Source organism: Castor canadensis, chromosome 15 (assembly GCF_047511655.1).
Source record: "Castor canadensis chromosome 15, mCasCan1.hap1v2, whole genome shotgun sequence".
Taxonomy (NCBI): domain Eukaryota; kingdom Metazoa; phylum Chordata; class Mammalia; order Rodentia; family Castoridae; genus Castor; species Castor canadensis.
The window spans coordinates 75,383,760-75,395,883 of NC_133400.1; the positions used below are offsets into that span (position 1 = coordinate 75,383,760).

General features: G+C 43.9%; 1 protein-coding gene across 4 annotated transcripts in view; it reads left to right on the top strand.

The window, feature by feature from the left end:
• Positions 1 to 11,783, top strand: part of Dnajc1 (DnaJ heat shock protein family (Hsp40) member C1) — a 191,674-nt gene extending 179,891 nt beyond the window's left edge. For 3 of the 4 annotated variants that reach the window (XM_074056549.1, XM_074056550.1, XM_074056551.1), the window contains 3 exons: positions 98 to 146; positions 3,372 to 3,858; positions 6,930 to 11,783. In XM_074056549.1, the coding sequence (XP_073912650.1) occupies positions 98 to 146; positions 3,372 to 3,858; positions 6,930 to 7,170 (777 nt within the window). In that variant the 3' untranslated portion in view covers positions 7,171 to 11,783. The remainder of the gene's footprint in view (positions 1 to 97; positions 147 to 3,371; positions 3,859 to 6,929) is intronic. The other variant, XM_020165592.2, reaches the window with a different exon arrangement.
• Positions 11,784 to 12,124: the final 341 nt, after the last annotated feature.

The following is a 12,124-nucleotide window of genomic DNA, read 5'->3' on the forward strand; positions in this document are numbered from 1 at the left end:
ACCCTTTTCATTCACATGGACCTTACCTGAAATAGGTCACTCAACCTATAAGGTATGTGGAAAGTAAGATTTTTTGTTTTTTTATGTTTTGAAACAGGTGACAACCAAAGCCAAGCAACTGAAGGATTCAGTTGCCTGCTCCCCAGGTGAGTTAGCACCCACCTTATCCTGTTTTCTTCAAAATTAATTCCTTTTTTGTAATAACTTCTTTAAATATAAGATGTTATATTTTTTGTTTTTTTTTTTTTTTTGTGGGACTGGGTTTTGAACTCAGTCAGGGCTTTACACTCGCAAAGCAGTGTAAAGCTCAAGCTCTACCACTTGAGCCATACCTCCAGCCCATTTTGCTCTAGTTATTTTGGAGATGGGGTCACACATACTATTTGCCCAGCGTGGCCTGGAACCACAATCCTCTTGATCTCAGCCTCCCTAAGGTTACAGGCGTGAGCCACTGGTGCCCGGCAAGATGTTGTAGTTTTGCCCAATGAACTCCACTGATCCTGTCTCTAAAAGGGATTGAGTTCAGGTACCCCCCAAGCCAGCTGGGCCCCAGATATACAATTGGTGCTAAGAAAATGTGCTTAATAAATTTAAAGAATTATACAATCATGTTATTCTCTAGTGTTTGTGGGGAGAGGAGCACAGGAGAGAGACAGTCTGTATGTCATACAATGCACCATGAACATGGCTTCTGCACACTATCTACCACCTCCACACACACAGTGCTACCCTTCAGAATGAACGGCTTTCCTGAGAACTTATGTTTCTCAAAACATTTCCTTCAAGATTAACTGGAACTTTATTAGAGTCTATACTCTTCTTGGAACCAAGAATTAAGAAACTTCTCCCCATGCCTTCCATCCTAACTCAAGTAGAGGTTCCACAGAGAATGATGCAGATGAAAAGGCACAGGGGTTAGCTAGCAAACCCTGAGATTTCCAAAGTCAGTCCAAAAGAGGTTCAATTCAGTGCTCTCCAGGGTTTAGGAAGGAGCATTTCCAAGGTCCTTTCTACCAATAAAGTGACTTGTTTGGGCATGGAGGAATGGTGTGGTGTGTGAGATGAGTCTCTAAGACTTTCTCCAGAAATGTTGTTGAAAAGGCATTGCAGGTTAGAGCAGGAACTGGCATGGGTCTTCCTAGAGCATCAGCAGAAGGGGTGAAAACTCTTAGAAAGACAACAGGAAATGTGTGGGGATCTCTAGGGTGACACCTGTGGCTGAGATGACAAGTATGTTCTCCCTTTGCTGTCAAACAAAGGAAGCAGCTCCGAGCAGAGGATAGATCCAGTGTCAGTGGATCAGAGATGGAGAAGGAAAAAAGCAAAACCAGTGTGAAATTTGGTCACATCCAAATAACTTGCAGCTCCCTAAAATGCCACTGTGTCTTGGTCACAAATATATTCACTTAACTCTAATATTATTACTTTATTTTGCTTTTTTTTTTCAAGTAACCTTTAAAAATACAAGGAATTTTGAACTTAAAATGCTTCCTTAGTTTGCAGTATATTAAAGATCTCCACGAAGTGTCATCATCCATTAAAGCCATAAAACTTTGCTTTCTGAAATATTACTGGAAATTCTGAAACTGTTCCCTCAGCTTGTGAATGCCTTCCCAAGACATTGAAATGGGAAAGTTTAGAACAATAAAGCTGAATAATAGTCCACAATGTGGAAGTAGCCATCTGCTACAGATAAGGAACACATTCAAATTAAAGTATTTGGCTTTTTTTTTTTTAATGAGGGTTGTTACAGTGAACATGGAAAGAAGTGTTTACTAAGAGAAACTCAAGAAAATACAGATAACCAAAGGGAAAAAAGAAAAATCACATGGGACCTACCCACTGGTGGTTTTTTTGTTTTTTGTGTGTGTGTGTGTTTTTTTGGGTGGTACTGGGATTTGAACTCAGGGCCTTGAGTTTGCTTGGCAAGCTCTGTACCACTTGAGCCATGCCCCCAGACTCCCTTTTTTAAAATTGTCATGAAGTAGGGTCTCCAAAGTGGGGTGCACAAAATGATCTTTTGGTATATAGGAAACTCCGTTAGGATTTCTGATTTTTTTTTTTACCTTAAAATGGTAAGATTTTTACTGTTTATTATTAAATATTCACATATTTAATAGACCAAATTAAACCAGGACCCTCACTTTATCCATGATCAGAGAGTACAGGTTATGTATGGCACCAGATTTGAAAGTGGAAATTTTATGAGACTGAGGTGTCCTCATCACTTCTAACTAACTGCAACAAAATACCTGGTCCAGCAGATTTACAGATAGCCCTTGAGTAACAGTGACACTTTTTCATAAAATGGAAAGCAACCAGGGTACTATTTAATATCACACAGAGGCTCCTAGCATTTAATAAGTTACTTTTTAAATTATTAAATTTAAATTTCATGGTTTTTAATCGTGTTTCTGCAAAGTAAAGATGACTTTAATAGTGAATGTGAAAGTGACTTTTGAAAGATATTTATGCTGCAGAAAGAATATTTTGAAACAGATACTTTTACTTTGAAAAGGGAAAGAAGTAAAATACTGCCTCTGCACAAAACTAAATCTTACATGCATCTGTAATTATTTCCTGAGAACCTCCTGTAAGCAAAATTGCAGTCACAAGTAATATGTATATACATATTTTTTTCCATTTGTATTTGTACTGTGTTGTTATAATTATAAACTCCTATTAGTTGTACAAATGCACCTATTTCTCTGCATCTTTGCCAGTACTGGGTATCGTCAGATTTCACATCTTTCTCAGTTTAATCATTGAAAGGTAATAATCTGTTTTCAATTGCATATTCCTAGTATTTATTAGCTATTTGTATTTCTTCCTTTGGGAGTTAGATTAAAAGGTTTTAACTTTTTAATAAAAATTTTCTTTCCATGTTTAAGAATTCCAATAGCTACTAGATTAATTTACTTATATTCTTGCCTGTCAGAGGCAGCATAGTATAAGGCTTGCCTGACCTACTTTAGTTGTGCTAATGAAATTAATGAAAACTCTGGATTGTAAAGAGTACCCCTGCTTACCAAATAAGTATCAGATTATCCTTTGTCAAAGAGATTTTTGTGTTCTTTGATCACAACCTGATTGTATGTACCCTTTATTCCTCAGACCAGTGAAAAGGTCAAAGACTTAGAATCAGACAGAAGTAGGGCCAAATCCCATTTCCTGCTGCCTTCTGAGACTTCTTTTCCACATTTGTAAAATTAGGGTAATCATACCTGTCTTTCTAGAATAATGTGAAAAGTAAACTAAGTAATGTATGTAAGATGCTAGAACACTGCTCAATGTGTAGTAGATAGCTGCTTTTGTCATTGTCACCTGAGTTCACCTTACTCTTTTCTTGTGCGGTGGGCCCTCTTTCCTAGGAATGGTCAGACTCTCTGAACTCAAATCAACAGTCCAAAATTCCAGGCCCATCAAAATGGCTGCAACCTTGCCACATGACATCATCACTCAGCGAGAAGACATAGCAGGGGTAATGCAGGATGAAGAGCAGGAAGCCCATGCCTACCAACAGGAGGTGGTGGCTACTGAAGCCCGGCCTCGGAGGCGGAAGCCAGCCAGGCTTGTTGAGGCAGGAGCAAGAGTTGAACCAGAGGAGAAGTTTAGAGGAAAAAGGCAGAAGGATTTTGATATATCAGAACAAAATGAATCTAGCGATGAGGAGAGCCAGAAAAAAGAGAGAACTCATGCTGCAGAGGAGCCATGGACTCAGAATCAGCAGAAACTCCTAGAATTGGCATTACAGCAGTACCCAAAGGGAGCCTCTGACCGCTGGGACAGAATTGCCAAATGTGTCCCATCTAAGAGTAAGGTGGGTGAAGGAGAGAAGAATGACACCTATACACTCAGGTAGAGACCCACTGGAGTGGCTGTAGCCTCTTGTACCACTTCTTTCACCTTCTGTACATCTTTCTGTCCATGTGATCTCATATTTATTGATTATCTTCAGTACATTTCTCCCTTGGTATATAAATCTGCACACTAAGTTGGTTAGTAGTTGTAAATGAAGTCAAGATGCTAAGTATAGTCTCCATACTGGTACGGACTAACTAGTTTTTTTCAGAGAAAATTCCACAAACTTCCCTACTATAGCCTGCAGCCTCCTTGGAGAATTCACTTGAGAGGGAGGTGGTCTGAGGGAAGCCTGGGGCTGTCGAGCATCTTCCTCCTCAGCATGAAAGACAAGCTCGGGGCAACTGTGGGGTTGACCTCTATTCTTTGGACTCAGTGATGGTACCTAGTCATCCAGACACTCTGAGGCAGTACTTCTGTGTGGCTTCAGTGCAAGATTAATGTGTAGGACTCAGCTTGTCCTCAGAAACCTTGGTATTTGCTAAAATACATATGTGGTGGTCTCAAATAAGACTCAGATAGGAGGAAATGGGGTATATCCTGTGGAGAGCAGTCCCAGCCCAGGAATGGCCTTCCCTCTGCTATGTGATCTGACAGTGTGGAGCTGCAGAACTCCAGGCTGTGATCTTTCTAGCCCTGGCCTTTCTCCACAAACACAGCTCCTGGGGGGCTTTTTTCCTTGTGGCTGGGCTCTCAGTCTGAGGCATCAGGAATGCCTAGAAATCAAAAGAACCCATCTCCAGTGCCTTCTGTGACTATCACTCAGTTGCCTCTGGGCATATTGATGCTCATTTACATTCTTTTTTTTTGTTTATTGAAATTCTATGTTGGAAAATCTAGCTTGTGGCCATGCATGTCCCTGAGTGAGTGCACAGGTCTAGTTTCCTACTTTAAAATGATGTTGAGAGTTCTTGGGGAGAAAAGTAAACCATTAGCAGTTTATCTCTTTGGGAAGCACAGATTATCCCAATCTTTCCAACCAGTTGTCACAAGTAATTATTTCCTCTCAGTTTCTCAGCTTGTGTCAAGACACAGGCATTTACATGTTGATGAATTGACGTTGGCTCAAAATAAAGGAGCTGGAACTGCATTCCTCAGGATAAAGCACTCAGAAACTCATAGCCTTGAGGATTGGAAACCTTCCTGTTTTTAGCCAGAAAGAAATGGGCCTTCAGCATCCCTCCCCCCCAACAGGTGTCCCCTGAAGCCTCAACTTTAGGACTGGTTCCAAAGAGGGCTGCCTGCTGGCTTCTGCTCCCAGCCTGCCTGCAGCAGCTCCACCAACCTGCCTAGAATGCCACAGGGGGCATTCCAGAGCCTTTGCCACCTGCTTGCTCAGAGCTCAGGACCACACTGTCCTTCCCAGGGTTATGTTAGTTCCATGCACTAGGTTATTAGAGACATGTGTCTGCTAAGGAAAGACTGGGAGAATGAACACCTGTTCCTGCCCAAGGCACCTTGGTGAAGTCATCTGCTTTAGAACAGAAGACATTTGCCCTGGACCCTATGTTAACAAAGCACTTACAGTCCTATGGGGCTAGTATTGTCTGAACAGAAACAGAATGGATTGTAGACGTTCCCCACCTTTGCCCTGTCTCTGCTTTAGTCTCACCAGGTATGACAGCTATAAGCAGCAGAATTCTGGGCTAGTCATTCTGTAATGTTGGGGGAGACAGAGGAGCTAGTCATCCTGTAATCTGAGAGGGGAGTGGAATAGACACTGAGGTGGCACTGGGAAGGGCAGGAGAGAGAGTTGGGGGTAGAGGACTGGCTGCTGTGGCCCTCTCAGGAAGATCTCTGCAGCCCCCAGGGAGAGGTAGAGCCAAATGAGAATATTATTATGGCCACCTGACATCGAGTTTCTTGGCTTCTCTGAAGTGCCGTAGGATAAAATAGTGAAATATTCACATGATAATTGCAGTTAGCAAGTTGAAAGTCACCACCATCTTTTTTCCCCCCATTGGAAGGAGTCAGGATTTATTTGAAAAGGATCCCAAAATCACAGAAAACAAAAATGAAAATAGACAAAATGGGATTACATCAAAGTAAATAGCTTCGACACAATAAAGGAAGCAATCATCAGAGTGAAGAAAGAATTTACGCACTGGTAGAACATATTTGCAAAATATACATTTGATAAGGGGTTAATACCCAGGACATATCAGGAACTCAAACAACTCAGTAGCAAAAAAAATCCCAAAGAGCCCAAAGAAAAATGGGCAAGAGATTACAATAGACATTTCCCAAAGACAAACAAAAGTTATATGAAAAATGTTCAAAATTTGTATATGCTATGGAAATGCATATCAAAACCACAGTGAGATATCACCTCACTGCAGTCAGAGTTTGAGAGTACAGTGATGATTTTTAAAGGCTGGGGACAGTAAAGAGGAAGGAAAGATGGATGGAGGAAGGAAAGGACAGTTGATGGATAGATGCTAAATTCCAGTTAGAGTAAAGGCTTTGGTGTGCTATTGCATCATAGGCTGAATAGATTGAAAAAAATTATGCACTGTATATCTCACAAAGCTAGCAGAAGGGATTTTGAATGTTTTAGCCATAAAGAAATGATAAATGTTTGTGCTGGAAGTGTGGCTCAAGTGGTAGAGCACCTAGCAAGTACAAAGGGCTGAATTCCATCCCCACTACTACCAAAAAAATGGCAGATATTTAAGGATATATTTAACCTGATTTAAACATTACACAATGTATTACCCAATTACATTACACAAGTCTTGGACAATAATTCTTTATGGTTATTCAAAAATGGGTACCACCATCTTAAAGACAATATGCCTCACAGTTCCCCATGGTTAGCACCTTTACCTTGGGCTTACCTTGCAGTAGGCCTTCTCTGCATACCTGTCTAAGGTGTAACCAGCCCTACCTGTTACCTGTTGGACTTACCCAGGAAATTCCAGAAGGTTCTGGGCAAAGGGAATGGACACAAGGCCTCTTTATTAGTACTGGGCATAAGTCAGCAAACAGGCCACAGCTGTAGGCTGACTGCACAAGGAGGAAAGACTTGTGGGAGTAACTGTTTCTCTTTTTTTTTTTCCTTCCTGCAGGAAGACTGTATTGCTAGGTACAAGTTGCTGGTTGAACTGGTCCAAAAGAAAAAACAAGCTAAAAGCTGAATGTCCTGGAAGATGGCGTTCACCTTCACTTTCCAAAATGAGTATTTCAGAAATCTTATGCAGAAACTTGCATTTTGTACCTCAGTATTTCTATATATCATGTGCCTTAGTAAAAAAAAAAAAAAAAGGTAATGGATGTTGTACTACAGTGTTTAAACAAATCCTGTGTTAAGGGAAAGGGATTTGGATATTTTGCATATTATTTTATTTCTTCTACTGCAAAGATTACTTTTGGAGGATTATTTTTGGAGGAATGTTGCAAATAATGCATTGCAGTTCCAAGTAAGTTTTTTAAGGAACATGTAAGTGAATTAGCTTCTAAGAATTCAAACTTAGTATGTTTCCTTAAAAGTGTGGCTAGAGAGCACGCAGTAATGTCATTATTGGGGTTGAGTAGCACAAAGAAAAGCTTGGAGAAAAATAAATCAGGTTGGTTTCAAGCTGGCTAGCTAAGAGCAATGGGAGATTGTTTTAATTAGTTATATATAGCTAGGGGGAAAAAAAAACCTAAATGAACAAGGACAAGGACATAAGGCAAGTTTTTATGGACTGATGAAACTTTTTCAATACCTAGGTTAAAATCACTGTTTTGTACTTTTGTGGGTTTTTTTTGTCTTGGCAGTGCTGGGGTTTGAACTCAAAGGCCTCAAGCTTACTAGGCAGGTGCTGTATCTTTTTAAGTCTGGGTTTGTTGAGAGCTTGGAAGTAGTTCAATGAATGCAACCTGGAAGATGTAAGCTAACCAGAACAGCTGCGCAACAGCGGCTCATGCCAGTAGTCCTGTCTACTTGGGAGCTCAGATTGGGAGGATTGTGGTTGGAGGCCAGCCTTAATAAGTAGTTTGGGAGACCCCATCTGCAAAATAACCAGAGCAAAATGGCTGAAGTTGTGGCTTAAGTGGTAGAGCACCTGCTTTGCAAGCAGGAAACTCCAAGTTCAAACCCCAGTCCCAGTAACAGTAACAAAAAAAGATAACCAGAACACACTTAGGGAAAATGATTTAATGTATGTAAAGACATCACTTTTCTCTAGATGGAAATGAGGATAGTTTTCTCAAGGAAACTTTGGGTGGCAGAAATCACCTCTCCATTGGGTAAGCATTTCTCCAGAGGAGGACATGGAGCCAGGTGAGCCCCGAGCCCTTCCCTGACAATGGATGACAAAGGAGGCCTCAGCTCTCCAGCTGATGTTGCTCTGAGAGGATGTTGTGGGGAACTCACTCCTTAGAGACTGCTTCCTGATTCTTTTTTTTTGTCTCATGGTACTGGGGGTTGAACTCAGAACTTCACATTTGCTAGGCAGGTGCTGTACCACTTAAGCCATGGCCCCAGACCTTTTTGTTTCAGGTTAGTTTTCAGCTAGGTCTTGTTTTTTACCTAGGACTTGCCTCAGACATTGATCCTTCTTCCTGTACACCTCTCCAGTAGCTGAGATCACAGGGACAAGCCACCACACCCAGCTTGGGGATCTCCCTAACTTTTTACCTAAGCTGACCTCAAACCATGATCCTCTCAATCTCTCCCACTGGAGTAGCTGAAATTACAAGTGTGAGCCACCACACCCAGCTCATCTCCCTAATTCTAAAAAGAGTAGTTGAAAAGTTAAAAAATCAAATTGCCAGCTTACAGCTACATGGTCTTGGTGTTCACTGAACCGCTTCAGTCATCAGGCAGCAGCTTCCTTGGCTCCATTCCACAGGGAAGGAAGTGGGGAAGGGGCTGCCATGGAGACAGTCACCATCCAGAAGTGTTCCTCCACCCTCTTCCTAATAACAAGCCAAAGCCAACAGTCTTGGGGTGGCTCCAGGGTAGGCAGATCTTCCCCAGAGCTTCTGTCCTGAAGCTTGTGGGGCTGAGGTAGTTCTTGGCATCCCTGGCTGGTCCTGTCCCACCTCCCCATTAGTTTAGTGAAGCTTCAGAGAATGAAATGAGTGAGGAGGAACTGGAGAGAGAGAGACCATCTTGGCTGTGTTCCAGACCCTGGGTCCTCATCTAGCTTGTCTGTCGTTTAGCTTGTGTCATTCTGTGAGCATCCTGCCATTAGATCACCCTTTTTAACATTTAAAACACCTTCTGGGTTTCTGTCACACACACACCCTGACCCAAAATCCCAGTGAAGGTTTTTTTGTCATTTGGCTTCCTGCATGCCTGCCACCTACTCAAATATCCTTGTTTTCTTTTTCTTACTGCTCTCATGAGATCAGCCAGCCACTATTCTTCCTTTTCTTTCTCAGTTCTTTTTCCTTTTTTTTTTGAGAAGTTACCATGTGAAATTTTTTTTTGCCCTTGTTAGATGAGACTGCCTGACTCACCTGTCCCAGGTGAAAGGGACTTCTGACCCTTCCCCCTACACTACTGGTACTGCAAATCTGGAGCCCCTAATGTCCCTAGGGTTGCTCACCAGGGTGGCTCTAGCCTCCACAGAGGACCTGACCTTCAGGGATTTGCCTGCTGTACATTACTGAATATTGCCTTCTGAGAATGAATCTGACACTTGAAAATAGCCAGAGGCCCCAGAAGGTCAGCCACTAAGCAGGGGCCATACTCAGGCCACACTGTTCAGAAACAAGGTGCCCCCAGGCTCCAAAGCCTCTGTTTTAGAGAGGCATGGCCTCCACCCTCTGCATTCCCTTCCCCTTGAGCATGGCTCCTTCTTGTTTCTGAGCTGTGGTGCATTGCGGGGGTCGGTTCACTTCTTCATCACAATTCCTCACCTGGTGAGTTGGGTTGCTCAAGTGATAATGTCTGGGAGATCCTTAACAGTGCTGAGCTCCTAGGAAGCAGTCAGTGTTCTCTTGTCTGTCTGACCATCCAGCCTTCGTGGCCATCATTTTCCTGACCATGGACACTGGCACAGCCGAGGGCCAGGATCAGGCTACTTCGAGCTCACACTAAAGGCCTAGGGTTCCTTGGTGGCTGTGGACACTGGGTATGAACAGTCTTCCCTTTGTCTCCATGTGTCATTTTTCTTTGGAGAGGGCCTGGACTTTCCTAAGTGCCCCAAGAGTTGCTTACTGGCAAAGGTTACTAATGCCTGTGCCCTGATGCTTGTTCTGACATGCCCAGGTGGGCCCGTGTGTGCCATGAAGGAGGAACAGCTGGGCCATGGGCGGGAAGCAGCCCATGCCCCAGCTGTGCTGAGGCTTACCTGAACAGTGAGGAAGCCCCAGGCTGGCATCAGCCTGTTTCCACCTCTTCCTCAGACAGGGTTGAAGGAAAGGGCAGATTTTGAGTCAGAAGATCTGAATCTAGAACAGTGAGGAAAAGAGTATGGCTCAAGGTGTACCAGATGATTCCATTGCTTGGGGGTTAGAAAAGGTGTGTGGTTCCTGAGGAGGCGCTGGTGGCATTGGAGGGGCTCTTGCTTACACCCATCTTGGGCAGTATTCAACTGACTGCCCTGCATGTGGATGCTAAGAGAGATCAGACTTTACTCTGCCTTTGCATTAGAAAGCCCAGGATGAAGGTGGTAGTGATGTGACTCCATCCTCTGAGGCACCCCTCAGAGACACACCTGGGTCAGGCCAGCACCAAAGTATTTCTGTACCCGGACTAGGTGTGCCTTGCATGTAGCATTCGTAGCAGGCCCTCCACAACCCCAGCCAAACACCATCCAGGTGCTCTCAGGCTTTTTAGGGCAAAAGCTTGGTTCTGGAGGCTGAGGCAAGGCTTTGTGTGAAAACTTTGTGACTTTAGCTGGTCAAGGTTAGTCATTTAGTGAAAGTGCATTTTGATACTTTATCCTAGATTTTCAAGTCCCCCGCCCCCAGTAATGGTCCTGAAACAAAGACAACTTCAAAATAGTGACTAGGAAACAATTGGTCTGAGGTTTCCCATAAAACCTCACTTCTGAGTTAGTTGCCACAGCACAGCTGGCGCTGTACCAGGTAGGGGTCAGCTTCAGGTGGTAGCCTCACAGGCTGAGCCCAGGGACTGAAATCAAGTCTCCTCTGAATGGCACTCCCTTTAGTGCTGCCCATGGCCTTTCCAGGCCAGATTCCAAAGATCTGGGGAGCCAAAGTCCTTTGCCAGCTGGAAAGGTAGTGAGTGGCAGCCAGTCTGAAGTGCATATGTAGGGGATTGGTAACAATGACCCAAGAGGCCTCCCTGCTGATTGGCTTTGCCTGAGCTGGGACCAGTGGCCGCTTGACCTGTAGCCATAGATTTCACTTGGGAGCTAAGTGAACACGCTGTGAACCTGAGCGGCTCCTGGTTTTTCTCTTCTCTGGGGGCCATGTGGCAGTTCCAGCCTCTCAAAGAGCAGAGTCCACAAAGAAACTGAACTAAGTGTAACTACTGTGAGCTCCCCTGGGGACAGTCTGAGGAGGAGGGCAGTCCCCTTCCTCCCGCCCTGCTGGGGAGGGGACTCTTGACGTCAGACAGGATTCCTCCCACGCAGGAAGGGCCACAAAATCTAATGTCATAGTGACTGGACATATTCTGTAGGAAGGTGACTGCCTGTACTGAGCCTTTTTGCCTTTTCTGCGCTGAAATGAACAGCCGCAAACCAGGAGCTGGAGGGTCCAGCTCAGCTTCTCCCCTACCACTCAGGAAAACCCACCTCTGGGTGATGGGGTTTAAAAGAAATCTGAGCCCTGGGGTGTGGCTCAGTGACAGAGCACTTACCTAGCATGTGCAAGGCCCTGAGTTCCATCCCCAGCGCTGGGGCTGGGGGTCGGGGTGGAATCCTGGCTTTAGAAAATGAAATGACCAAGATTTTGGTGTCAAGGATGGAGCTGCTCTCTTCATGTTCTGCCTCCTAAGTCATAAAGGAAAATGAACAGTCTGTCGTGTTTTCTCTTCTGTCAGTCATTACTCAGAAAGAATGAGGTATGCCTATAGCAAATCCTCATGGTTCCAGTGTGCTTCCCACAGTAAAATGCGGCTTCCAGTAAGCAGATGACCTCAGCTTGTTCTTGTTAAGAGCTTGGCTTACAAAATCTCTATTAGAAATTTTCTCTGAATGGAGTTAGATCTGTCTTGTTAGGGTAGAACTGGAGTCGGGGCTGGGGTGTAGCTCAGTGGTAGAGCTCTGGCCTAGCATGTGTGAAGTCCTGGGTTCCAGCCCCAGCACTTTGAGAACAAAAAAGGAATTTAAGAAGCAGATGTGGCTGTTTGGCCCCATGC